The sequence below is a fragment of the Leptinotarsa decemlineata genome, unplaced genomic scaffold (genome assembly GCF_025532065.1).
Source record: "Leptinotarsa decemlineata unplaced genomic scaffold, Ldec_3_MD MMD2_tig00026328_RagTag_RagTag, whole genome shotgun sequence".
NCBI lineage: Eukaryota > Metazoa > Arthropoda > Insecta > Coleoptera > Chrysomelidae > Leptinotarsa > Leptinotarsa decemlineata.
This window is the reverse complement of record NW_027412688.1, coordinates 22201463-22229051: the sequence shown is the minus strand read 5'-3', so window position 1 is coordinate 22229051 and position 27589 is coordinate 22201463. Positions and strand designations below refer to the sequence as shown.

Below are 27589 nucleotides of genomic sequence, written 5' to 3'. Positions count from 1 at the left end.
GCACGTCTTCTGGTTCCAATTCTATAAGAAATCTCAAAAAATGAGTCAGATTATTGCAACAATTTTTTTAACGAAATCTGTATGGGAAACAAGAAAACAGTTTTCACTTTATCGATCTACCCAAGATTCTATAACAGTTATGTAATTTTTATAAACGCACATCTTCTGGTTCCAATTCTACAAGGTGTTTTAAAAAGTGAGTCTGATTGTTGCAACAATTTTTCTCTCGAAATCTGTATGGGTGACAAGAAAACGGTTTCCACTATATCGATCTATCTAAGATTCTATAACAGATGTGTGATTTTCATGAACGCACATCTTCTGGTTCCAATTCTACAAGGAATCTCAAAAAATGAGTCTGTTTGTTGCAACAATTTTTTTATTGGAATCTGTATGGGTGACAAGAAAACGGTTTTCACTATATCGATCTACCCAAGATTCTATAACAGTTGTGTAATTTTCATGAACACACATCTTCTGGTTCCAATTCTACAAGGAATCTCAAAAAATGAATCTGATTGTTGCAACCATTTTTTTTATCGAAATTTGAATGGGTGACAAGAAAACAGTTTTTACTATATCGACCTACCCAAGATTCTATAAGAGTTGTGTGATTTTCATAAACGCAGATCGTATGGTTCCAATTCTACAAGGTGTTTTAAAAAGTGAGTCTGATTGTGGCAACAATTTTTTCTCGAAATCTGTATGGGTGACAAGAAAACGGTTTTCACTATATCGATCTACCCAAGATCCTATGGAAGTTGTGTGATTTTCATGAACGCACATCATATGGTTCCAATTCCACAAGGAATCTCAAAAAATGAGTCTGATTGTTTCAACATTTTTGTTTTCGAAATCTGTTCAGTTGACATAAAAATTGTTATCACTACGTCAATCTACCTAAGATTCCATAAGAGTTGTGCGATTTTTATTCACCAACATAATCTGGTTTCAATTCTACAAGGGGTTCTACAACAAGTCTGATTGTTGCAACAATTTTTCTCTCGAAATCTGTATGGGTTTTCACTATATCGATCTACCCAAGATTCTATAACAGTTGTGTAATTTTCATGAACGCACATCTTCTGGTTCCAATTCTACAAGGTGTTTTGAAAAGTTAGTCTAATCGTTTCAACAATTTTATTCTCGAAATCTGTATGGGTGACAAGAAAACAGTTTTCACTATATCGATCTAGCCAAGATTCTATAAGAGTTGTGTGATTTTTATGAATACAAGGAATCTCAAAAAATGAGTCTGATTGTTTCAACAATTTTTTTTTCGAAATCTGTTTAGATGACAAGAAAACTGTCATCACCAAGTTAATCTACTCAAGAAACTATGGAAGTAAGTCTAATATTTCCAATTTTATTTTTCCCTAAATTTGTATTGTTGATGAGAAAACGATTATCAACGCGTCAATCTACTCAAGATTCTATAAAAAAGTTAAACACCAAATAGTCTTAATAATTCCACTTTCAACCTATAGTGAATAGGTATTTCCAGCCACAGATATTAGTACGGGTGCTAATAATTTCGTATCCCAACCACAGCTTTTTATTTTCCTCTAAGTCAGCATGTGTGGCCAGAAATATGTGGATAACTTCACGCCAATTTTGTTGATGAATATAATAAATAAATTTTAATCATGATTGAAACATTTTGTAAGATATTGAACTTCATAAATAAACGAAAGTTCCTGAAAACACGAACCACCACAATATGTATATTTGCTGATGCCAATTTCCAAACATTCTGAAGACGTTTTGAAACCATTTTCAAGAACCACTTGAAACTAAATTTAGATGACTCGACGAGGGGGTCGTATTCTACCTTAAGAGTCGTCACTGGCTTGGTTTTTTGCTTTGTTCAGTTCCAAGTGAACACTCTTCCAGTGTTCCAAGTGAACAGTGTTCCAGTGAGTGCCTTCTTTGAGAGCAGCTGATTTGTCGGTTTGCCCGAGGCGACAATTTCACTTGTGTTCAGAGAGACGGGTTCCACGAATAAAAGATTACCTGACACAGCAACTTAACTATCCCAAATATTTCATGAAGGCAAAATCAGACCAACTTCGGATTATTGCTTCCAGACATAAACATCACAAACACCCCTGATACACATCGATGGAACGTTAAGGATTTTTTCCAAGCGGTAGCCAAGCGGTTCGGCGTGGGTGCTTTGTTCACTCACTCGAATTGACTGCCGTGTTGGTCGGTGGTTCAAGCCCTAGTCTGAACGATCGATCTTCACTTGCTACCGTCCAACCCGTGTTAGGAATCACACGTTAAAAGGTAAGACCTCGTTAATCCTTAGCTCGCACAAGTTTCGACTTCTGAGGGTTGTCGTTCGTAGGGGTGCGACAGCTGGTTAACGGAAAAACAGATTTTAAACAGATTTTAAACAGATTTAAACAGATTAACACTTTCATGGAAAATTTTCAACAAACTTAACTCGAATAATTCTCAAGAAAACAGGGTATCTCAGAATCTTTTTCGTATTATTGAGATATTTCTTTCATCCTAAATGAATGTCTCTACAAAATAAAAATGTTTCCGTTCTAATTATTCAGTTATTTCGAAGATTTTTAGGTCTGAGAATCACCATATTTGGTGACTTCAATGTCCACAATATCGAATGACTCAGATTTTCAAATATCAACGAAGGGCAAGGTCGCGAAACTGAAGCTTCTGGAATAAGCAGCGAACTTACTCAGATTATAAAAGAGCCAACAAGGATTCCTGGCCGCGATGGAGAATTTGCTAGTCTTCTAGATCTATACCTAACAACCAATCCAGAAATTCATACAGTCACCATAAGGTCTCCATTGGGATCTTCTGACCACAAACTCATTTCAGTATCGAGTGAATTACCGATAAATGTTGAGGAACAATCCAAGCCGCGCAAAGTTTGGCATTACAAATCTGAATATTACTGGAGTTTTTTCCCAACACCAAATCGTTATTTTCAACACCTCGACACGTGTTTTGATCACCAAGTGATCATCTTCAAAGAGGAAGAAAAACAGTTTTAATCTTCCTCTTTGAAGATGATCACTTGGTGATCGAAACACGTGTCGAGGTGTTGAAACTAACGATTTGGTGTTGGAAAAAAACTCCAGTAATATTCATTACTACACCAAAGGTTCCAAACAGTGCATCATAATTACAAATCTGCTGAGTGGGAGGATATTCAAGACCATTTCTTAAATTTCCCCTGGCTAGATGTTTATTTCAGCTCTAAAGATCCTTCAACTTGTGCTTCTGAAGTCACGGAAGTTTGGATGCATATATTATTTTTTAATGAAACGAACTTCTAGCGGAAAACCTTTTTGGAGGCTGTCGCCTCCAAAAATCTCGTCTACCGGCAGTGGCGCAAAAATCCCATTGCCAAAAACCCAACTAGGTTTGCTAATGCTCACAACAGCTGTTAACTTAGGATAAATATAAGCAAAGGATTTCACAAACAGAGAATTAGGGATTAACTGCTTCCCAATTCCAACGGATCTAGATCTTTCTGGTCGGTAGCTGTAGATGTTAATCAAAACTTTACAAAATCTACGACTCCAACACCAACACAAGTGGATGGTTCAATTGCAACAACAGCCATAGAAAAAGCTAATCTACAAGCTGAACAACCCGGTCCCACTCCACAGTCGATTTTCTGGAAAAGGCACCACCCATTATTCCCACACTAGAATTCACAATGCCAGAAATTACTTTTCGACAACGTTTAGTCAGGCGAATTTTTAAACACCTCAATATCAACATGGGGTCTGGTCCCGATGAAATGCCCGTCATCGTACTTGAAAAGTACGCAAATGAACTCGTACCAGTATTTCGCAGACTATTCAACTTGTCAACTTGTCTCACAAGAAATCGGTTTCACCTTCTTGTTGGCAGATTGCTCGCGTTCAGCCTATTCCCAAAAGGGCAAGAAAAATCTTCCAAATAAATATAAACCAGTCGCCTTGCTACCAGTAATATAAAAAATCATGAAGAAAGCCGTAAACCACCATATTCTCAAATATTTGGAAGGTTTTAACATCCTGAGCGATCATCAATATAGCTTTCGGAAACAAAGATCTACAGGCGACTTTCTATCGTATGTCACCCATATTGGAATAACACAATCGAGAAACATGGAGAGTCAAGAGCTTTCACGCTTGATATTTCTAAGGCCTTTGATCGTGTGTGGCATGAGAGTTTGCTGGCCAAACTTCGATGCCTTGACTTGTCGGATCATTTTTGAGTGTGGCTCTTTTTCAGCTTCCTGAAAGAATGTTTCCTGCGAATGGCCGTCGATGGATATCTCTCGAATACTTTTACCATCAACGCTGGCGTTTCCCAGGGATCCATATTATCTCTAACCCTCTTTTTATTGTATACCAACGACCTATTGGTAAAAACCAAGAATCCAATATATTGCTTTGCTGACGACAGCATACTTGTTCAGTCATTTCATCTGGTTTGCAAGACATCGGCACATCGGATGCACATCTTCACCAAAAGCAGGAGGTTGCATATCCTGATAAGGATCTGAAAGTAATTTCAAATTGGGGTAAGACTAACCAGGTCCAATTCAATGTGACAAAAACCCAGGAATCGGTTTTCTACAAAAGATAAATGGCTCCGAACCGTATATATTGTCAGGTCAGACAATTCCGCTTGCTGCTTCGCAAGCTCTTTGTTGGGGGTTAAATGGACACCAATATATCTTGGCACAATCATGTCGCTGGAGTTGCAAAGGCTGCTTCTTAAAAGCTTGGAACACTGTTCCGAACCAAAAAACTGTACACACCTCTGCAACTTTTGATGCTTTATAAAGCTCAGATTAGACCTTCTTTGGAGTAATGTTCTCATGTATGAAGCTCCGCCCCTATGCATACCTTGAAGATGCTGGATTCCATCCAAAAAAGAGCCACCCGCCTGATTGGAGACGCGAACATCACTTGCAACCTTGAAAGTCTGGAACATCAAAAAACGGTTGGGGATTTGTTTCTCCTCTATAGATATTTTCACGTTTCAAGTGTTCAAGTGACTTGGCACATTTGATTCCTATAAAAGCGGTACCGTGGCTGCTCAACGTTTTGAGGTTCAACTCAGTACACCTCGAACTTCACTGTTTAAGAGGTCTTTAATTTGGAAAAATACGTTTATGTCGAATTACCTTCCCGAGAACATTTTTCCAAATGGGTTTAATCCAATGTGAATCACGACTTTCGCACAGGCACCGCCTTAAGGATTTTCCTGTAGTGCTGGTGTTTTCTTTTAAAAAAACTTTTCAAAGTCATCTATAATTGATGTGAATTCTAGCTGAAACTATTTTTTATAACAGGAACATCAATCCGGTATGTCCATCATTCTACTCGATGTAACACGGAAATTAATTCATACCATAAATTGCAAGTCAGAGTACTTAACGATGATGATTTTACGGAAAGCCAACTACGTTTTGTGAATTATAGTCTTGATTTTTATACTTGAATTACCTGGGATGATAACGATTCGTAATGTATCTGAATTTATAGTTCTATTCTTGATAAAACACACATATCATCATCGTAATCTCACAGCTCGGCGATTCTGAATAACGAATTACTCCTTCTGAAGCAACGATTATGAATCGTAATATGACAGTCGTTGTAATATGAAGTTGGGAACGCATTATAATTGTTCATATTTGAGATTGGGACTATACAAGGTCTGTTCAAAAAATAAAGTGAATGTTCGTCTCGAACATATGTTCATTGTTTTAGCTGTTCAGCATGTTTGGTTTGTTGGTGAGAGATATGAAAATCAGAAGTGTTTTGCATGTCCGCTGATTTTCTGCTATCGAAAAAAATGGATCTGAAACTTTGCATCAAATTTGGTGTGAAAAATGGGATAAGTGCTCAAAAATTTTGACTCACTTTCATGTAAAATTATCTACATTTAAAATGTATCGTTAACAAGATATTTCAGTTATTCTGTAAGTCAAATGCACATTTCCAACATGAAACTATGGGCCGACATGGTTATGGTTGAATGAATAATAAATAAAGTAAAGATTCATTTCAAATGTTTCATGAAAGATCCGAAACTCTAAAATATCAGAAACTTTATTTTGAAATATGTTCTAAGGCGTTTCTATTGATTTTCAGATATTCAATTATTGTCGGATAGATCAGGAGTATATGAGCTGACTTGTGGCTCATTACCCATAACTGTATATTGGTCAAATAGGGAGAACATTTTCCCAAAGTATTAAAGAGAATAGAAGTAATTTTGTGAATAGAAAGACCAATTTCACATTTGGAAATCACCTTTTAGCAGGACATGAGTTCAATTATCAATACGACGTATTACATTTAGAAGAGAAAAGTTCAAAATTCAATCTTCTAGAATGTTTACTAATCAATATATTCAAGAATTCGGTTGATTTATTGAATGACCAACTCCCTGTCACTGAATATTTTTTCAAATGTGGAAAGTGGGGCATAAGCTCAGGTAATTCAATTCATTACAAACTTAGGTAACACTCAGGTACTTGGAATGTAGACACTTCAAATTGTAGAATTAGGTATATTAGGCATTGAATATGTAGAATATATTTAATAAAGACACGCCCGAAGAAGCCAATGTATGGCGAAACACGTGTTTCGTTTTTGTAGAATTATTTAGTGAAAATGTCACAATAAATTGTTTTTTGAATACGTTATTCAATTATTCTTTCTAAAGAAAGAATCAGGTTTACTTAAAAAAATATAAAATTCATTTGATTATTATGTACATAAAAACTGTCTTTTTGACGAATTTCTAAACCTCATACGACTCTCCTGACCAACCCCGTACTACCTAAAAGGTTCAAAGTATATTTTCATATAGAATTTGGGGTATTCACGACTTACGTACCTTCACAATTTCCAATTTGGAGTTATTTGACCATATTGCTCTCGATCTTCAAATTAAAAAAATTGAAGTAGTTTCAATTTATATCAAAGCAAAGCAAGCAAGCAAGCAATTTATATCACGCAACAGAAAAAAATCCAATCAGTGGTTCCTTGATGATCCTTGATGATGTCGAAAGTACTTAACATGATTGGTCAGTGATTCTCAGATGACTGGTTGTGAAGTTATACGTGATGGATCGAGAAAAAAGCCTATTGCAGAAGAATAATGAGTTGATATTTTGAGATTTGTTGTGATTAAAACCAGCAAAAGCGGATTTTGGGGTATGATGTTCCGGATAAAAGATTGCAGTTCTGTATGGCTCTGATCTGATCGCATAACTAGCAAACCAGAATACACTAGCTGCATTAGTGTCGGTGTTGTAGTTGGTCTGACAAGAAATTACATTTATTTTGAGAAAAGCACACATGCTATCTACAAAGACAAAATTTTGGTATTAGATAACCATATGGTTTCTGGATAAATTATTGTGAGGATCAAATATGTAAGGTTGAGAGAAGGAGAGATCTTGGTATCCTTTGACGTATCTTCGTTATCTCGAAGTGTAAATATATCACAAACAATCGAATATTTGAAGGATCTTTTAGATGAATATCACTGGAGTTTGGTGTTGGTATAAAACTCCAGTAATATGCATTACTACACCAAAGGTTCCAAACAGTGCACCACAAGATCTTTCAGATGTTGATGAAATAAATGGTGAAATAGTCGAAATTTGCAAGGAACAAAATTGCTTCCAGTTTGCCAACTATTTTTTATGAGCAACATGACGGTACGGCAATGGAAAACCCGCTGTCTTCTTTCATGGCTAATCTGTTCATGAGCAGATTTGAAATGGAAGCAAGGAAAGAGTTGAATTACTTTCCACGAGCCTGGATCTGATACGTGTATGATGTATTTTACATTTTCGATAAGAATAGGTGTAAGGTAGGGGATTTTGTATTTTGCCTCAACAACAGATTTTTAAGTATAAAATTCACGTATGAAACTGAAAATAATAAAGAATTTACATTCCTGGATGTGTTAGTTATTGAAAATGTCGATACAGGTTTAAAATTTGGTGTATATAGAAAGAATACAAGCATCTTCAGGTATATCCCTGACAGCTCCCGTCATTGCCCACAAGAAAACATAGCGGGACTATTATTTCTTGTTCATAGACTACTCACATATTCCTTGAGCAAAGAAAGGTATGATAATGAGGAAATAGTTAATAGGGAGGTAGTTGAAAGCCACGGGTATCCATTAAGCATAGTGGATAAATTAATTAGAAAACAAAAATTTTGGGAGTATCTTCGTAATGCCTCGACTTTTCAAAAAAAGGAAGATTCAAAATTCATAGTGCTACCATATGAACCCAAATACACCAATGAGTTGACCCGAACATTCAGAAAAATGATTATATAAGAGTTGCTTTCAAAACTGCACGTACACTTTCCACAAGTATTGGGCAGTCAGAAAAAAAAACGATGGAACTTCAAATCAATTTATATCATCAATGGAAGTTCAAACTGATGAAATGCACCACGAAACATTGTCAACCACCTTCAAACAAAAGTCTGGAATCTACGAAATAAGCTGAAGGAATTGTGATAAGAAATATGTTGGTCAAACCAAACAGACTATAGTAGCAAGCTACAAAGAACATATCTCGCATGTTCGGTTTCATAGACCGAAGGAATCTAGTGTTGCTCAACATGCCAGAAAACGACAACAGAATGAGTGAAGAATTTTTAAAATTGTTGAGACGGGTACATGACAACAGGTTTCTGGAGGCCTTAGAAAGCTTAAAAATCAAAAAGTGTGGAACGAATTCAATGACTAGCGACAAAGGTCCTATTTTTAATTCTGAATAAAAAACTAATAAATATTAGAGAAAAAATGTAGTGGATAGTCACTAACATAGATAACAAACTAGAGGTATTAAAAAAACAGGTAGTTTACCATAGGAACAATAATTGGTAATAGTTATGTAATACTAACCGGCAGTAGTTAGGTACTACTAACAGGTAGTAGTTAGGCCACTAGCATATAAAACACTAACACAGTAGTAAAATTTACTCATAATGATCTCCTGAGGACGCTAACTCGATTAGCGAAACGCGCGTTGATAGACTGTAATTTTTTCTGGTGTTGGGGAAGTGTTTTCAATGAATTAATTCTTAGTATAAAGGGCAACCAACCCCGTTCATGGGGTGAGCTGACTAATAGATCTCTAGAAAATCGATTTCAGGTTTTCTATAAGTTTATTTTAATCACCTAGTAGTTCAGTCATCATTTCTTGCAGGACAATCCAAAGTAATTGTTGGAACAGCTAGAATTTAGATGTAAATGTAAAAACCTAGTCAACTATGTCACCTCACAAACCACAAGAGGAGACTAAATCATCTGTCGGTAACAAATAAGACAGATGGGGCAAGGGGTTTTCTATACGTTTCTTTGTGTGCGGTGCTCTGCACGGAAGTCCTACTGGGACTTGATGAGTGACTAAGGGCCTTCTGTTTCTTATGAATCTAGAGACGAGAAACGAAGGTTGTAGAATTGAAGAGTTGATATCATAGCTAAGACCACATGAGAGATGCGACAGTGATTCAGACATACCTAATTTCGGAAATCCTTCCACCTGGCACGAGTTCGGTAACCACCACAAATCCTCAAAAGAGCTTAAGTTTCAGACTGCAAATATCCACACCAAAATGACCAATCAGTCTTCCACTATACAATCCTGACTTGTAGAAATAATCCCCGTGAAGAATGGCACAAATACAACCATATATATCCTACAATCAGTCTGATGGTACGCTTGAACTCCGAACCAAACTCATCGAAGGCCAACTTCCGAATACTAAGAGACTGCCACATCTGACAGCTAACCAGTTGTTGCCACAGTGCGTCCAATCTACACTACAAGCACCAAGGGGGCGCTGTGCACAACATCATACATCTATCAATTCCTCCACAGCCACTTGAGACAATATCAACAAGTCCATGACCCATCAAAACTCCTTCTCAAAGCAATGCAACCCTAAAACAACCCTTGACAATTTGAGTAACCGATCAATCCTCCACCCGTGAACAACTGTAGAACTAGTTCGGTGTAATTCGTCGGAACGACACTACGAAAGTTCGGCAGATGTCAACCAACAGCTGTCTCTTAACCTTGTTATCGAATATTTACAAAATATTGTTCCAACCTATTTTCAACTATTTACCAATCCTTATTCATGCGATGGAATAGAAACATATAAGGTAAGTCGCCACATCCTTCCCTTTCAGTACAAATATTGAGCATTCATATTATGCAGAATATTTACCGAAAATATCAAACAGTATTCAGAAACCCAGAGCTAACTAATATTTTTTTTCAGGCGATATGGCTCTAATATGTAGTAATCCTTCTGGAAGTGATGAATAACAATCTATGCAAGAAATATTCTTGGAAAGGTATAGGGAATAAGGCAGACAACGGCTAAAAAAAAAATGATAGGTGAAGAAAACTGAGAAACAAACAATAACAACTATCTCAACCTAGCGAGGAATTTCGGATCTCCAACGTCGATTGGCAATAGGAGAATGCGTAAGTACTGGTCAAAGCAGTTAGTCAGGGAGCATACATTTATTCTTGTACATTTCAGGTATGGTTTTCTATGGAACGGAAGATTCCAATTACTATGATGTTAAATGAATAAAATCTACTTGTAACTCAATTACATTGTTAATATCCTTCGAATAAAGATCTTAAAAGGTAACGTAGTGTTTTGAAAGGTCACATAAGAACAGTTTGATCTAGTGCTAAATTGAAACGTAACAACTATGCCCGAACTCTCCAACTCCCTTCAGCTGTAATTCCGAAGGAAGAACATTTTTCATTTCAGTTTTTACTGATGGTACTTTTTCCTAGTCTTACTTACCTCCGATACTGGCGTTGTAAGCAACTCCTATTCCACAAAACTGATTGTAAGCCACCGCAGCTACTTCTCCGGCACACCTGGTTCCGTGCTTGTTATCGCCATTGTCTTGGGGCATGGGATCGTCATCGTTGCCATTGATATCGGTACTGGCTTGAGGGTCCTGGAAAAAAATGATTTTTTCAATTTTAATTTCACAGGAATCTTGATTACACGCTAGAAATCTGATTTTTGTTACACAGTGACACACTTACCAAATGAAAGCGAAGTTTCATTCAATAAAAGATTCAATTGGATTTTAACTACGTAGTTGGTTGGAAAAATAACGTGTCATTTTGAACATACTGGATATACAATGTTATGGAAATTATCTGACAATCATCAGTAATTTTACAATGAGAAAAAATAAAGATTTGTCTAAACTAGTAAACTAATAGGATTTCTATCGCTGATAAAATTGGAAACGAACAAGAATCGTGATTTAGAGTTTTAAAGAGAAACTTTTTTATGGAAAAACGTTAAAGTATCAACAAAAAAGCTTTCAAAAACTTTTCTAAAAATATTTTCAAAGGTTTTCTCCGTTTTATTGTCATGTGTTTTTGTTGCAGCAGATCTCAATAAATACCTCAATTTTGAACTCGATACATTGATACTTTTAATTTTTTCCAATTTTTAATTTTTTGCATCTTCTCAAAGAATTTGATGTCGTTGAACGATTTTCGTTTAGTTTTTCAAATTTTCCAAATTGAATCAGAGCGCTGCCAAGCCAGCCTGAAAAATTAACTAGGAATTTGGAAATGACAGTGTTGATGAACACACCGTTGAACGTTGGTTTATGAAATTTTGTTTCGAAGATTTCAGCTTCGAAAAAGAGCTGCGAAATGGTTCACCTACAGTAATCCAGGACGAGGATTTAAGAACCCTAGTGGAGACTGACCCATGTCGTCAGCGTCTGCTTCCATGCGGTTTTTGATAGTTTAAAAGGTATTGGAAAGGTGAAACAGTCGAAAAGTAGGTGCCATACGTTTTCGGAATCTGTTCTTCTTTGCTATTGCGCAAATGAAATGATTGTTTGTGAATCGGATCGTCACATACGATGAAAAGCAGACCCTGTACGACAACAGAAGACGTCCAGGATAGTCGTTGAACACCGATGAGCCATCCAGGTACTTTCCAAAGACGAAAACCCACCAAAAAAGACCATGGTTACTGTAAGGTGGTCATCAGCTGGTGATTTTCTGCTACAGGGCTAAACAATCGCGAAACGTACCTAATGTTCCACTCTTGCTCTACAACAACGCCCGTACAAATCATAGCCCAAAAATTAAACGAATCGAGTATCGAACTTCTGTCTCACCCACCATACTCCCCAGAAATCTCTCCTCCACTATAATCTTTTCAAGAACCTTCGCCAATTATGCTGACGGGATCAATCGATTTGTGTTCCGTTGGTAAGAGTGGCGCTTATTTCAATTTAATTGAATGAGTATTCAATTAGATATTACAGTCCAAAGTAGACCCATAAAAAGTGACAACATTTTTGAAACAACATAATATCAGGATAAAAACAAGAACTAAATACTAACACGTTTCAACCTTGATAATATATAATATGATGTCATTAGGAGAAAAAATATACTGGAACTATACATACATATAAACAAAATATCAAATGTCAAACATCAGGTTGAAAATGTAAATTATTTTCTCACCAATAATATTCTTTGAGAGTAAGAAAATGATACACTGAATTATATCTATTTGGCAGTATACTGCTGTCCTAACAAGAAAGGTCATATCTGCAATATTTAAGTTTTGAGAAAATTGAGGTTTTGTTTTATTTTATTGTAGAACACATGGTATTGTGAGAAAATTTTTCATATTCTATTTTATTTATTATGTTAGAAAATAGAACGTAATTGCTAGTAATAATTTTAATTTACCTCTTTCCGATTAGAAGATATTTGATATTATTGGCACTTTGGACAATGCAGGTTTGTATATGCAACTGAGCTGTTTCCAATTGTACTAACCGAATTTGTACTAATCAAAACTAATATTTTGATACCGAACACTTTAATTAAATTATAATATAGAGAAACTGAACATGATATTTATATAATAATATAAATCATAGGAAAAGGTGAAAAGGGATAATAGGGGTAATAATTATTCTCTTCATCAAAACCATTTTCGTTTACCGGTAAGTCTTCCCAAAATTTCGAACGATTTTGAGGAATATCGATGGAAATGTGAGTTGACTCAAAATGTAGTTGAACTCTATGAACAAATAGAATTCTATTCATCGATCTATCTTTTACCTTTTGTAAATCAACGGCTACAAAAATCGCATCATCTTCTTTTATTTTCTCTGCATCTTCCTGTTAATTTTTCCTGGCGTTAATTACTTTTAGCTTATGAATTTTCCATTTTATACGTACATCGCAGTTAGCAAAATTTTCTATATCAGCTTCATGAGACGTGGCTTTTTTGTGTATTTCAAACCCCAGCATTCTTCATATATTGGCAAAGGATATATTCTCAGATCATTTGTTACAATTTTTCTATATAATTCGTAAGAGAAGTTTGTATTTGGATATTTCATTATGAAATGGTATAAACGCCTTCTTCATCTTTTTCAGGAGCTATCAATCTCGGATCCATGTTTCGTATATTTTTCAACATTCTGTCATTTTCTTTTCCGTACTTCAATGTTGTTAAAAAAAATCTTACAAACGAGTACCTTTTCGACTTTTTCAGATGTTAAATAGTATTTATAGGAATATACTCTTGGTAATGTTTGATTTTTGGTTGTACTTCTATGTTTTTACTCTATTTTACTTTATCCAAAACAAACTGTTTTTGTTGCTCCTTCGGTAAAAGCCAGTACTGTTTATTAATGTCTCTTCGTTTAGTTTTTGTATGAAGTGCTTTTTCAACAGATCTATCTACAATTTCTTGTGAAATATTTTCTCGAATGAAGACCTGTACTGTGTTAAACTCGTTTTTTTCTGGTTCTATATCACCTAAATTCTCCTGAGAATTCTTTGTGTAGTCTTCTTGTTCAATATTTGGATAATTTGAATTATTGTAGGGTACCTGATTAACACTTTCAGGGACTAATATTACAGTGGACAATATGTGTATTTGTTTACTAAGTGGAGTAATTTGGCTATATTCGTACCTAGAATCTGACTCACTTTCACTTATATTGCCTGATTAATTAAACATCCCTGGTACATAATCTGGATCTTTATTACGTTTGGCTTTATTGATTTGGTTGGAGCTTCTAATCATTTTTGTTTTTTTTTTAATTGTAGATTTAGAGCGATAGATACCATACGTTTACCTTGACTACCACTGTGCCGGCTGACTGATGCACTTAAAGATATAAATAACTATCAGATATCGTTTAACAATACGTAAACATTGGATCCTTACCATGGATCCATTAGGCACAACATTTATTCACTCGAGAATGCAAAAAAATAAACCGGAAATATAACAATGAACAACACGGTTCATATCACTTAGTTATGTTATGTTATGATTCTGTCATGCTACCCTCAATTGCCCCAACGCTCAGCACAAAATGCTAGGTTGAATTGTCCTTACTACATTCTTGGAGGCAGAACGGCCTATTTATCTTGGTAAATGTTGGATAGGACAATTTGTAATAGCAGAGATGGCATTTTATCCACTTAGAAAAAACAGTTTGGTATTAATTGAAGCATTTGAGACGCAGATAGGACGTTGTGACTTTGCAGAATTATAGATTGAATGTTTACGAATACTAAGAGCCATTAAACTCAATTCATCAAATTTTGCAGATAGGACCTTTCTTGTTAGCAGGGCAGCATACCGTACAGGTATTTTTGAGACTGTCGAAAAATAGAGACAATGACATTGTTTTTGCTGATACAAGAACAAAAAAAAAACATCTGAAACGAAGCTATAGAAGTGGTAGTTATTGGATATTTTGAATCGTACCATGAAAATTAAATACCAAATATTATTGATAACTTCAATTTCAGTTATGTTACTGTTCATATAATTTCTAGAAGTATAAATTCATTCCTTATAAGTACCGAACAGTTTATCGTTTTTGGTAAGGGATACTGTCATTGATTTTTACCTTAACTTTGCTCAGCAGAATAGTTTCTCATATATTTCGGGTTTCGATGTATCCAGTTTCTCAAATTCTGGAATAATAGGAAAAACATCATTACTGGTTGAAAGATATTCCTTTCTTAGTACCCCCTGAGTGTTCTACAAGTCAGTTTCAGTGTTTGGTGAGATTCAGTTTGTTCAAGAATTGTTGATGAAAGATAAGTATGTGAATTTACGATTGAAATTCACAATGATTTCTTGAAAGAATTGTGTCCTATAAGTGAATAAGATTTGCATCATCAACAAAACAACACACGTGCCTTTGCTACAGTGGTAGGTATTCAATAACTTCAAGTACCATTTTCATTCATCAATGGAGTGAGGCATATTACTCCAATCGGTAGCCACCTATGTCACTATATCTAAAACAAATTGAAGAATATGTATAAATATGTTTTTCCGTTTACCAACTATCGTCCCCTTCACGAAGGACAAACCTCAAAAGTTGAAACTCGAGCGAGCTAAAGATTACCCGTGTTTCTACCTATTAAAGTGCGATTCCCATCACGGGTTGGACAATAGGCAGTGAAAATCATTTGGTCTCATGACTTGAACCACAGTTTCTCCTGAGGATCGATTGGAACAAACAACTCGCGTCAACCCAACCGGCTACCGTCCAACTAGTACTTTTTGTAAGATCCGCTGAAGGACCAGATTCCGAAGCAAAGTGCGAAACCATTGATGCTCTCAAAACTACAGTTATAGCAGAAATCAATCAGATAAACGATAGGATCATACCATTACTGAACAATGAGTATGTACAAAGAATTTCAACCCTTCTATGTCACTCTGATTTTGTTTTCAATTTTCTGAATGCGATACAGAATATCATTTTTCTATTACTTCTTTGTTTAGAGAAAAAATGAATTCACCTGTTAGAAAAAAAATCTGTTTAAAATCTGTTTTTCCGTTAATCAGCTGTCGCCCTCATACGAACGACAACTCTCAGAAGTTGAGAAACTTGTGCGAGCTAAGGACTAACGAGGTCTTACCTTTCAACGTGTGATTCCTAACACGGTCCTAACCTAACCTAACCTAACACCTGTCGAAGGTATTCTTTTTGAAGAGAGAAGATTGAGATGGTGACAATCTTTCTTGGTGAATGTCAGAGGTTTGGACCTCTACTGTCCAAAATAGTGTTGACAGATTTCGAATCTTTGGGAAGAAAACAATAAATGAAACATGCTGGGATGGAACTCTTGTTGAACATGTCACCAGGATTTCTGAGTCACATCTTCGGAAAGAACTGTGTTATGTAGACCAAGCTCTTCAGGAAAATGAGTACACAGAGCAAGAAATCGAACGTACCCTACCTCCAAGAAGAAATACTTCACCTACAACCAGTACCGGCCACCAGTAGTCTTCTGCATTCACATAAACGAAGTCGAATATCTCATTGGAAAAATTTTTGAATATCACAACACTAAGACTATTCAAAACACCATCATAACACCATCGGATCGACCTAAGACAAAATATAGCTTTTGTCATCCACCGGCGTTTACAAGATTCCTTGTTCCTAAAGTCGAATTTACATCAGAACTACCAAACGCAGCATCAATCCCAGGGTACAAGGACATAATCGCAACTGCCGCCTCATATAACCAGAGAAATCCGAAATAGAAAAACATATCTTATCAGGAACAGACACGTCTACTACAAGACATTACCACAAACGGCTTCAAAGGAATTTCCATTGAAATCTATGAGCATCCCAATCAATTCAACAGAAAAGAAAAGGGTATATGAGTCGATGTAGTATCCAGAACTGAAAAAGACCAGAAATAGACTAAAATACAACTTGATCGACATCCCACCAGTAGCACACCCATCAACAACGTGGACAAAGAAGAACAACATCACACGAGTTCGGACCAATCAATATTGATCATTCACATGATAACTTTACCACCAAAATCTCCTACTAGTTCGAATAATAGTGAACACGGAGCTCCCTAGTGAATCGTTGTTCAAACTTCGAAATACTACTTTTGTCATCGCAGTGAATGTCTATACCTCTGAAGATATATTCAGCAGTAGCAGACAAAAAATGTTTAATACAACAAGTTTCTTTCGACTACGGCCTACTAGCCCTGATTTGGTTCTTTCTGGTCGTGATTCCGGACGTATATTATTTTCTTTTTTAACTAAGTCTTCAAATGACCTGTCCAAACTCTGCATCCTGAGGAGATTTTTCAATAAAATCAAGGCCATCTTCTTTTTTCCTTTTTAATACTGTTTTATTCATTCGGAGAGTTGGCTGTAAAAAAATACCCAATGAAAAGATCCATTTCAGTTTTAAAAATTTTAGAATTCTTTGGGCTCATTTGTCTGCTCTCGGTTTTCTGGTTCAGTCCACTGTAGTTTCTTTTCTGTAGCGAAAAAGGGGCTATAAGAAACCCAAACATAACAAAGTATTGCGAATAGACGAGTTATCAACATAAAACAACTAACAATCGAAGTAGCGTTTGACTTTTTTTTCTAATTTTTAACATTTGCATCTCTCGTCTCTTGTGTTTTTAAGTTTTCAATTCTATTGTTTTCATATATAACTAATATTTCACCAATTGTTTGACTCATTTATTAATCAACTTGTTTTCATTACAAATTTTCGTTGTTATTTTTTTGAATTGTGTACTTTTTGTTTATTTTTTCAGTTTTCATTTTTTTATTCAATTCTCGGAAAATTTCAGTTTAGTTAATTCATGAGTATTTTGAATAAATTCAATATTGCATTAATTTTTTTTCTCTCATGTATCTGAAATCAGTTAACACACTTTCAGACAATAGAACTCTCAACCTTTAAAATGTATCTTCTTTTATATTGAAATATTGAGAATAAGTTCCATTACAAACATATATTTTAGGCGACTTCTGATAACAATGAAAAACTGGAATATTTTTTGGTATCATCATACATTCTGATGACATCAGTAGTCTATGGTTTCCATTGAGTAATAAACTATTTCCTATTAATTGTCATTGAAATGGTTACAGCATCATACAATGAATATAGGATTCTTTTTCCTCAAAACATAATTTATTTACAACCGGCTCAAGATACTTCAAAAACTCTTAATCGTTTGTGAGGGAGCACTAAAAGTATCATTCCAGCAGACTAGACATAGTTACGCGAAGAACGCTTTCTTGGAGGGTTCAAACTAATCATAAATGATGTGAGCACACTTTCCATTTCACGGGGTCCTTCTACCCTACCGAGACCCATAAGTTAATGTTCCAAAATTACCGTTTCGATGTTTCTCAAATGGCCTTATCGCCCTACCGTTATCTCCTATTATCTAATCTCGAGCTTTTGCCGCAACAACGCAAGCAAACTCTGCACCCCGAGGAGTTTCTTTATGAAATTAAGGTCATCGTCCTCATGAAGACACATCGAAAGATCTCTGTGGACGACCCAAGAAAATGGGATGTGCATGAATAAATTTTTGCGTTTTACGTGTTTTACTCCCAGGGGATGAGACCTCATTATAAGATCCTCACTACGGTCAGAGCGAGATTGTATCATGAAAAGTAAATACTAAATATTTTTCGGGGATGTTGAGTTGATTTTGGTACGAATTGCTCAAGCCCTGAGATTGAGAATGTTAAATGAAAATTTCACAATAAACTGTTACTTGAATACGTTAAGGATTTTCATCAAGTATCAGCCAATTCTATCACATATGTGATCGTCAGGTGACTGTAAATGTTAGGTGAAGTACTGATGATAACTAGAATGAATAATTATTGAAAGCTATATAGGATAAAGTAACGAGAACCCCAAGATCTGTTGCAATCTGGTTTTTCGTTAACCAACTGTCGCCCCTCTACGAACAATGACTCTCAAAAGTCGAAACTTGTGCGAGAGAAGGACTAACAAGGTCTTACCTTTTAACGTGTGATTCCTTACACTTTCCCAATACTAGATGTCGAAAGTTTAACGAAGTCAACAGTTGGTAATCGTGATTTATTATAGGAGATAATTAGTTATTGTTGTATTGGATTTGGATAGCTATGGCTTGCCTTGTATTTCTGAAATTGACTAAGTCAGACAAACACTCACTGCAAAAGTTTTTATAGAAGAGAAACAAATCTGCAACTTTCCTCCGACGCTTCAGAATAGTTGTGGTGGAAGATGTTCAGTAATTATGACGAAATGTGTGCTTTGTCTTGTAGGTACTGACGAGTTTATAAGACAGGTGTTTCATTTCGAAATTTCAAAGTACGAAGATGATAGTATGTCATGTGAAATTTCATATCGATACTCATTCATATATAATATTGTGTAGTGTATAGTGGATTTGCTTCAACAAATGCCGTCAATATTCTATATCCCGGCCATGATTTCCACTACCGATTCAAACGTAGCTTTGGAATATGTTTTTTTATCCGAAGCGACCTCTCCTGTCAATGGAAATGCTGGAGCCACAAAACTTTGATGTTACATGGTTCAAAATGATATCACAGAATATCAATAAATTCATATGCTGCAATTATCGGTCACCATGAAATAGGGCATTATTCTTTTTACTTGCAAATACCACTGACTTTCTGCAAATCAATCATCCCATTTTCAAATATCAACGAAGGGAGAAAAGCTCCCTATGTGGTAGATTTTGTCATGAATGAAACTATAAAATGGGTTCTTTGTCGTGTATTATATTCGTGTGTTGGGAGTTTGTTGAGTTGATTTATGCCATAGTATTTTTATACGAGATAAATAAAATTGTATTTGGTCCAAGATTTTCGATTTGGTATAAAGCCGATCGACAGAATATTATGTAGTTGAGTTTCAGAAATTTTCAATGAATCACTTTCAAAGAATATAAATGTGTTGACAGTGGAACACCCTATGCTAAGATTCCGTAATTTTGATGATTTTTCACAAAAGCATAATTTTTAATTTACTAACGGCCGATTTCATAATCAATATCTAAAGTCCACTTTACCGAAAGGAGACTTTACACTAAAGTCCCCTTTAAAGTAGCTGTTGCCGTCATTTGGTTTCATAATTAATATTAAAGTGCCCTTTCCATAAAGTATCTTTTAAGTAATTTTTAAGATGTTGGTCAACCTGGTATTCATGGATTTTGACAAGATTTGTCATATTTGGCGAGTATTTAAGTTCAGTGTTTGAATAAGTAAGGTTAAGAGTTGTGGTGTTTGATGTTTTTGTTATTTGTATTTGTGAGGACTATTTATTTGGACAGAAATGGAAATGTTAAATAATAATAAGAAAGTTCGCTCGTCAAATTTTTCTCGGGAGGAAGAAATGAATTTAATACAAGAAATTGAAAAATTCAAGCATATTTTAGAATGCAAAACTACTAATAAAGTACAAGTACAAGTACAAGCAATTTTTTTGTGTGTATTTTATTTATTGTAGAATACATGTTAATGTAATCATAACCCTAATTTTACTTCATCAAGGGTGAAGGGTGTGAGCTTGAAATAATAAATTAAAACTATATATATTTATGTAGTTAGATACCTCAATATAAATAAATTTAAATATGATTTCAGGAAGAGGCATGGCGCAAAGTACTTTCCAGCTTCAACTCCAGAAATATACAAGTGAGAAGTATATCTCAGATTAAAGCAAAATTTGATAATCTGAAAACAAAAGCTAGAAAGGATATGGCGAAACAAAAATCATACATGACGGGAACAGGGGGTGGTCCCGCAATAAAAATTGATTTAGATCCTGTAACAGAAGCAACCCCAAATATAATAAATATGAAAACGGTGGTGGGTTTGAATAACAGCTTGGATAGCGATTTCATAAATGTAATTACATTTTTCTATAACCAAATCATTTTGTTTTAACAGTTACCAAACTAAAATTTGGTTAATGGTTAAAATCATTATTTCTTTCATGATTTTATCTGTATTGGTTAGGGCAATAAAATTAAATATTAATTATATGTGATATTATAGGATCTTGGAATGGATGCATCATCTTCAGTTTTAAAGGAAGAACTTCTAAAAGAATATCCTCAACAATTTGTTGTGAGTAAATAAACCGTTTTTTAAATGATTATATATTAGCAACCTGTTAATAGTTGTCAAGATAAATTTGTTATTTTTTGTCTTGGGAACATACTTGTATAATATTAATTATTCTGAATATATTATTACAGGATTCAGAAATGACAATAATTGCAGCAGGAGAAGCCAAAGATGAAATGTCAGAGATTTCTACGCAATCAGTAAGTTATAGATTTTTTTCACTACTAAACCATAGTTCGGAAAGACCTTTTATTTTGAATTGAAGGGTTTATATTTTTAGGAGTGATTAATTTTTAGGAAAGAATTTTTTTGGCTTTCTACTACTTCTTCTTGATACAAAAATTATGTGGGAATCTTCCAAAGAAAGGAAAGAAGTAATCCATTTGAAAATAAGTAACTCTATACATGGATGTGTACATCATGCAAAGAAACATCTTTCAGATAAAAACCGGAAGGAAGTCCTCCTGAAACAGCTATTTTCATATAAACATTGAATTACATTACAAAGTATCTTCTGTATAATTTAGTATTCATTGTTCAGTATTGTTTCGAAAGAATTTTTTTCTGTCGTGTAATTCAATGTTGATATGAAAGTAGCTGTTTCAGGAGGGCTTCCTTCCAGTATGTGTCTGAAAATTGTTTCTTCGCATGATCTACACATCTATGTATAGAGTTACTTATTTTCAAATTGATTACTTCCTTCCTTTCTTTCGAAGATACCTATATTTTTTTTTGTATCAAGATGGAGAAGTAGAAAGCCAAAAACTTTTTTTCCCAAACCTTTTAATTTGTTATGCTGATTAAAGCTAATATTTAAGTTAGGGCCTCAAAAAATGTAATAGTACATTTGCTTTTAGATAGTACCTGAATTTACTGAAGAAATTGTATTGGAGGAGAACCAGATATCACCTCCTAGATCAGTGACACCCTCAGGGAGCATGTCTAGTAAAAAAGTGAGTTTTGAATTGTGTGTGGTACAGTTGTAATTTTTATTATATAACTCTTGTCTGTTCCCAGCAAACGCATATTAAGAAAAAAATCGATTGGAGTAGTTATGCACCTAATAATTTAAAAAGAAAAGCCAACGGAAAACTACACCCAACCAAAATAAACCCGTTATATAATTCAAAAGAAGATTATTATAAAAAGAAAAAGGAGCTTCTTGAAAAAACGGTAGAAGCAGAGGAGAAGGAGAGATCAAGGAGAAGGGAGAGAGAAGAAGAAGAACATTTAAAAAAAATGACTTTATTGGATTTAGAAATCAAATTAAAAGAAAAACAATTAAATAAATTGAATGTTTCATAACACTGATTTTTAATTATTAAGTATTAGTATTTACAATCTAGCAAAATGTTCATTAATTATCAAATTCCTTATATTTTCTGCTATATTTGGATTATTTTCCATGGGGGGTAATACATCCTCATCGTCTTCCTCTATTTCATCTTCTTCAGTAAAGTTATCATTCATATCAATGGCAATGTTATGAAGAACTGCAGTTGCGACTATTACTGCCATTGTGGTTTCTAGTTTTAGTCTCATGCCAAACCTCAAAACGGGAAATCGTCTTTTCCATAAACCGTATTGACGCTCTACTACATTTCGAGTCCTTATTATAGACTCATTGTATAAATTTTCAGCAGGTGTTCTAGTTTGTTGTAACTTAGTCATAAGATATGGCTTTAGAGAATATCCACTGTCACCAATTAGCATATACTGACCAAATACACCATTTTCAAATTTTTTGCTTCAAACTGCTATTATTGAAAATTGTTTGGTCATGCACCGATCCTGGCCATCTCACAACAATATCTCTTATTTTCAATTTAGCATCGCTTACTGTCTGAACATTTAATGCAAAATAAGATTTTCTACATCTGAATATTTCTGCATCATTTCCACCGGGATAATCAATTTTAACTAATGTGCAATCAATTGCTTCAATGGTTTTGGGAAATGAAGCTATTTCATAAAATTTTTCAACTGCTTCTTCCAATTCTCTTTTATTTTCATACGATATTTGCATATTTCCTGATGCGTAGAATCTTAAAGTCAACAATAATTGTTGTAATGGTGTAATGCACCCACCTCTAAAAAATAAATAATTTTTTTTGTAATTCTGTTAATAATACAAATTTTACAACTTACTTATTAGTAGGTAACTGAATTTGTTCTTTTATTTCATCTAGTAGATACAAAACAGTTTGTTTTTTTAAGCGAAAACGTTGGTAAAAGTCAAGCTCATCATATTTTTCGAAGCAGTCCTATACACTTTTGGTCTTCTAGTATGAATAAGTTCTTCATCAGATGAACTTGAGCTAGACGTTTCAAAATTATTCATATTTTTATGATTATTATGGCTAAACGAACACAAAACTAGCAAACGTAGCGAGTAGCACAACAAATAACAATTATTAAAATTGAGGTTATGTTGTAGTTAAATGACACTTTAGCGAGTTGAAGTAGAGAAATCGACATTTTAACTTTGAAGGACGTTTTTGGCTTAAAGGACACTTTAACTTGGTTATGAAATCAAAAATATTTATTAAAGTATCATTTAAAGTTAAAGTAACCTTTATGTTTCTTTATAAAATCGGCCGTAAGCGGTATGAGTTCCTTGAGTTTTCTGAACTCATATAAGAGTTTTCTGAACTCATTTGATAAGGGTTTTCTGATAAATTTCACATTTCTGAAAAAATAATAATAGATATTGGTTCACAACTGGCTATAAAGTTTCATAAAAAATTTTTCATGACCAAATTTATTCAAATTATAAACTACAGCAAATCTTATTTAGTTTTGCAGACTTGATTGAATAGCACAGTTGAAGCTGAGCAAATTCTCGTTACTTGCAACGCATATCTGTATATATATACTATACAGATATACGTTTCACTAAATGTGAAAGAATGTGTGGATATATATATATATATATATATATATACATATATATATATATATATATATATATAATATATATATATATATATATATATATATATATATATATATGTATATATATATATATATATATATATATATATATAATATATATATATATATATATATATATATATATATATATATATATATATATATATATATATATATATATATGTTTGTGGCTCTCTCAAGCCTAAACGACTGAACGGATTCAGATGGAACTTTACATGAATTTAGCTTTCTTATTAGTCAGTGGGCTATGCTTGAAGACTGGCAGTCAACAATCTAAAGCAAATGAACTTCAAACGTTCAAGACAGTCTCAATATATCTACACAGTAGGTTTAATGACTGAAGCCTATCAGAAAACAACTACTCCCCTGGCTAATACCACGAGGGGCGTTGGATTATATCCGACAGGCGTCATTGCAGGAACCTTCACAGAAAATTTCCTGCATATGCAATTGGCAATACAACTGAAAGAGTCGACCTTCAATTATGGAACGGGCACACTTGCAGACCGGTTTCGGGCTTATTAGCCACTCATCAGTGCAAGATAGTGACCATCATCGACCTAAAGTCAATGATATTCCACAATTGAAAATCGGAATTCTTTCAGAGTATATATATATATATATATATATATATATATATAATATATATATATATATAATATATATATATATATATATATATATATATATATGTTTGTGGCTCTCTCAAGCCTAAACGACTGAACGGATTCAGATGGAACTTTACATGAATTTAGCTTTCTTATTAGTCAGTGGGCTATGCTTGAAGACTGGCAGTCAACAATCTAAAGCAAATGAACTTCAAACGTTCAAGACAGTCTCAATATATCTACACAGTAGGTTTAATGACTGAAGCCTATCAGAAAACAACTACTCCCCTGGCTAATACCACGAGGGGCGTTGGATTATATCCGACAGGCGTCATTGCAGGAACCTTCACAGAAAATTTCCTGCATATGCAATTGGCAATACAACTGAAAGAGTCGACCTTCAATTATGGAACGGGCACACTTGCAGACCGGTTTCGGGCTTATTAGCCACTCATCAGTGCAAGATAGTGACCATCATCGACCTAAAGTCAATGATATTCCACAATTGAAAATCGGAATTCTTTCAGAGTATTTCATTCCTCTTCCAAAGTTGGAGCGAACATCACAAAATGTCACTCCGTCTAGTGGACGAGGTACTAACCAACTGCATATCCGTAATTTGCCCGATTCCTCTGAATAAGGAAGAAAAACTTTCTTATTAGTCAGTGGGCTATGCTTGAAGACTGGCAGTCAACAATCTAAAGCAAATGAACTCCAAACGTTCAAGCTATTCTCTATATACCTACACAGTAGGTTTAATGGACTGACACCTATCATAAAACAACTACTACCCTCGCTAATACCACGAAGAGCGTTGGATTATATCCGGGCTTATACATCAGAATAGCATATAGGCTACAATTAACAAAGGTTTGTGTAATTTTGGTAATTTTGCTTCTTAAAGCAATCTTGGCATGCGCTGCCTATACCGTTGGAGTTACATGCAGATAATGTACCGTTAGATTGTTTATCTTCAAATAGTTCTGAATAAAAGTCCGCAATAACATATATCTACCTCTTATGTGGTAGACACTATATGCAAAATACCGAGCATGAATACAACTGAACTGGATACTTTTTTACAAAGCACATTTTAAAATATCTGTCAAATTCTTATAAAAATTGATACAATTGTCGTTTTAAGTATTTAATATAGATAAATTTTGTCTTACACACTAAGTAATTTGGACGAATCGTTTGAAAGTTATCACGATAAAATTAACTTCACGCAACGCAATGAGTCATTGCATGTCGCGTCTACTGTAAGACGAAGGGGGATGATACGCTGGGCAGAGGGGCGGTCTAAGCAATGAAGCGCCATCGTCGAGAACGCGTGAGGGAGATGTCGTTGACAGTTTGCGAATTTTAATAATTTAATTCTCAAAGTATATTCATTACTTAGTGCAGTTGGCATATTTTTTACTAATTTCCAAAATATAAATATAAATTACTAGCTGTTGTCCGCTTTCATATTCACGTAGAGCCGAAGCAACTGAACTTAGAATTTCGAAATATGCAGGTAGGTTCGTTGTATAGCGTGAAAAAGCATCAAGAAAGAGAATCGGGAATCTCTATCCCAGAGGGGGAAAAATAGGGGTTCAAAGATTGTATTGAATTTCGTTAGTTTTGAAGTTGGAAGCCTGAAGTTTTGAGTTAATAAAAAATATTGTAACTATTGGTTGAAATAGTCTGTGACGAAACTTAATGTGACAAACCAAATTCTACGCAGGCGAAGCCGCGGGCAACAACTAGTCTATTATATTCGTGTATGTGCTCCTGAATGTGTTTCGTTGAAAATTATTTTCAGCATTACACCAAGTCAATTTCCTATCGCGGATATTACTTTATATCAATCAATACCAACCTATATTCACTGATATTTGAAATCGCAACTTCAGGTCGACTGCTTTCCATTATTACGATTCACGATTAAACTTTACTCTCATGTATAGACGCAATATTACTCATCGGATATATATTTTGTGGTCTCGATAATTGGTGGGCTCGATAATGAGGTTGATATATAAATTGAAGAACATCATTCGCAATGTTTGAACGTCAATTATATTCGAGTTTATTGATTATATAGATCATTCTGAATTGATCAGACATGCTTTGAAATGAACTGATTTATAATGAGATCCAGATCAAGTCTTACCTGAACACTTTCATACAAGTACTTCATATAATAAATAACAAGTCCGCAGTTTATGAAATTTTTAATGAATGAGGTCACATGAATCTTGCAGTGATCGAGTAATATCAATTTGAGATCTCGAAAAAACGAGTGGATCAATATTTTCACAGATACTCAGGTTGCACTCAAGGCATTGATGCACCCTTGAGTGACAGCGAGAGTGCTCTGAGTATGCCATGAAGTAATGAAAAAATTAATGGATCGGACTCCATACTAGGTGACTGGACAGGACACTCTAAAATAACAGGTAATTTGAAAGCTGTTCTAGTTCCACATATATTGGTCCTGGACCAGCTATGAAGGTACCAAAATCTATGGGACCAGATCAGCACGTTTTTGTCGATGTAGGGCACTGGATCACGGATTACAAATTCAGAAAAAAATAGTTGGCATTTGCTTAGAGACCCTTCTGTTTCAATAAAGTTCAAACATATACATTTCCACAGAAGATGTATCAAATAGAAGATAATGGAACCGAAATTTGAATTGAAGGAGTGATTAATTTTTGGGAAAGAACGTTTTGAGCTTGATACCAAAAAAAATTTGGGAATCTTCCAAAGAAAATAAGGAAGTAATCGATTTGAAAATGAGTTACTCTATATATGGATGTGTAGATCATGCAAAGAAGCAACTTTCAGATACAAACTAGAAGAAAACCCTTCTGAAACAGCTACTTTTATATAAACATTGAATTACACGAAAGAAAAAAATCTTTCGAAACAAATACTTTTATATGAACACTGAATTATATGGAACATACTTTTCTCTACTCAGTTTGTATTCCAAACATTCGATAT

At 34.5% G+C, this 27589-nt stretch overlaps 2 protein-coding genes across 5 annotated transcripts in view; one reads left to right on the top strand and one right to left on the bottom strand.

The window, feature by feature from the left end:
• Positions 1 to 27589, bottom strand: part of Fur2 (furin-like protease 2) — a 1328139-nt gene that overhangs the window by 48260 nt on the left and 1252290 nt on the right. For all 4 annotated transcript variants that reach the window (XM_074181937.1, XM_074181935.1, XM_074181936.1 and 1 more), the window contains one exon: positions 10857 to 11016. In XM_074181937.1, the coding sequence (XP_074038038.1) occupies positions 10857 to 11016 (160 nt within the window). The remainder of the gene's footprint in view (positions 1 to 10856; positions 11017 to 27589) is intronic.
• On the top strand, positions 20380 to 23016 carry LOC141485475 (uncharacterized). The gene is made up of 5 exons (XM_074182269.1): positions 20380 to 20810; positions 20961 to 21032; positions 21164 to 21232; positions 21890 to 21985; positions 22050 to 23016. The coding sequence occupies exons 1-5, from the start codon at positions 20661 to 20663 to the stop codon at positions 22335 to 22337; spliced, it is 675 nt and encodes a 224-aa protein (XP_074038370.1). The 5' UTR covers positions 20380 to 20660; the 3' UTR covers positions 22338 to 23016.

Bases quoted from the DNA above. Each gene is read 5' to 3' on its own strand.
- LOC141485475 (XM_074182269.1), top strand. From the start codon at position 20,661: ATGGCGAAACAAAAATCATACATGACGGGAACAGGGGGTGGTCCCGCA. The intron at 20,811-20,960 runs GTAATTACATTT...GTGATATTATAG, and splicing joins TGGATAGCGATTTCATAAAT to GATCTTGGAATGGATGCATC. The intron at 21,233-21,889 runs GTAAGTTATAGA...ATTTGCTTTTAG, and splicing joins CAGAGATTTCTACGCAATCA to ATAGTACCTGAATTTACTGA.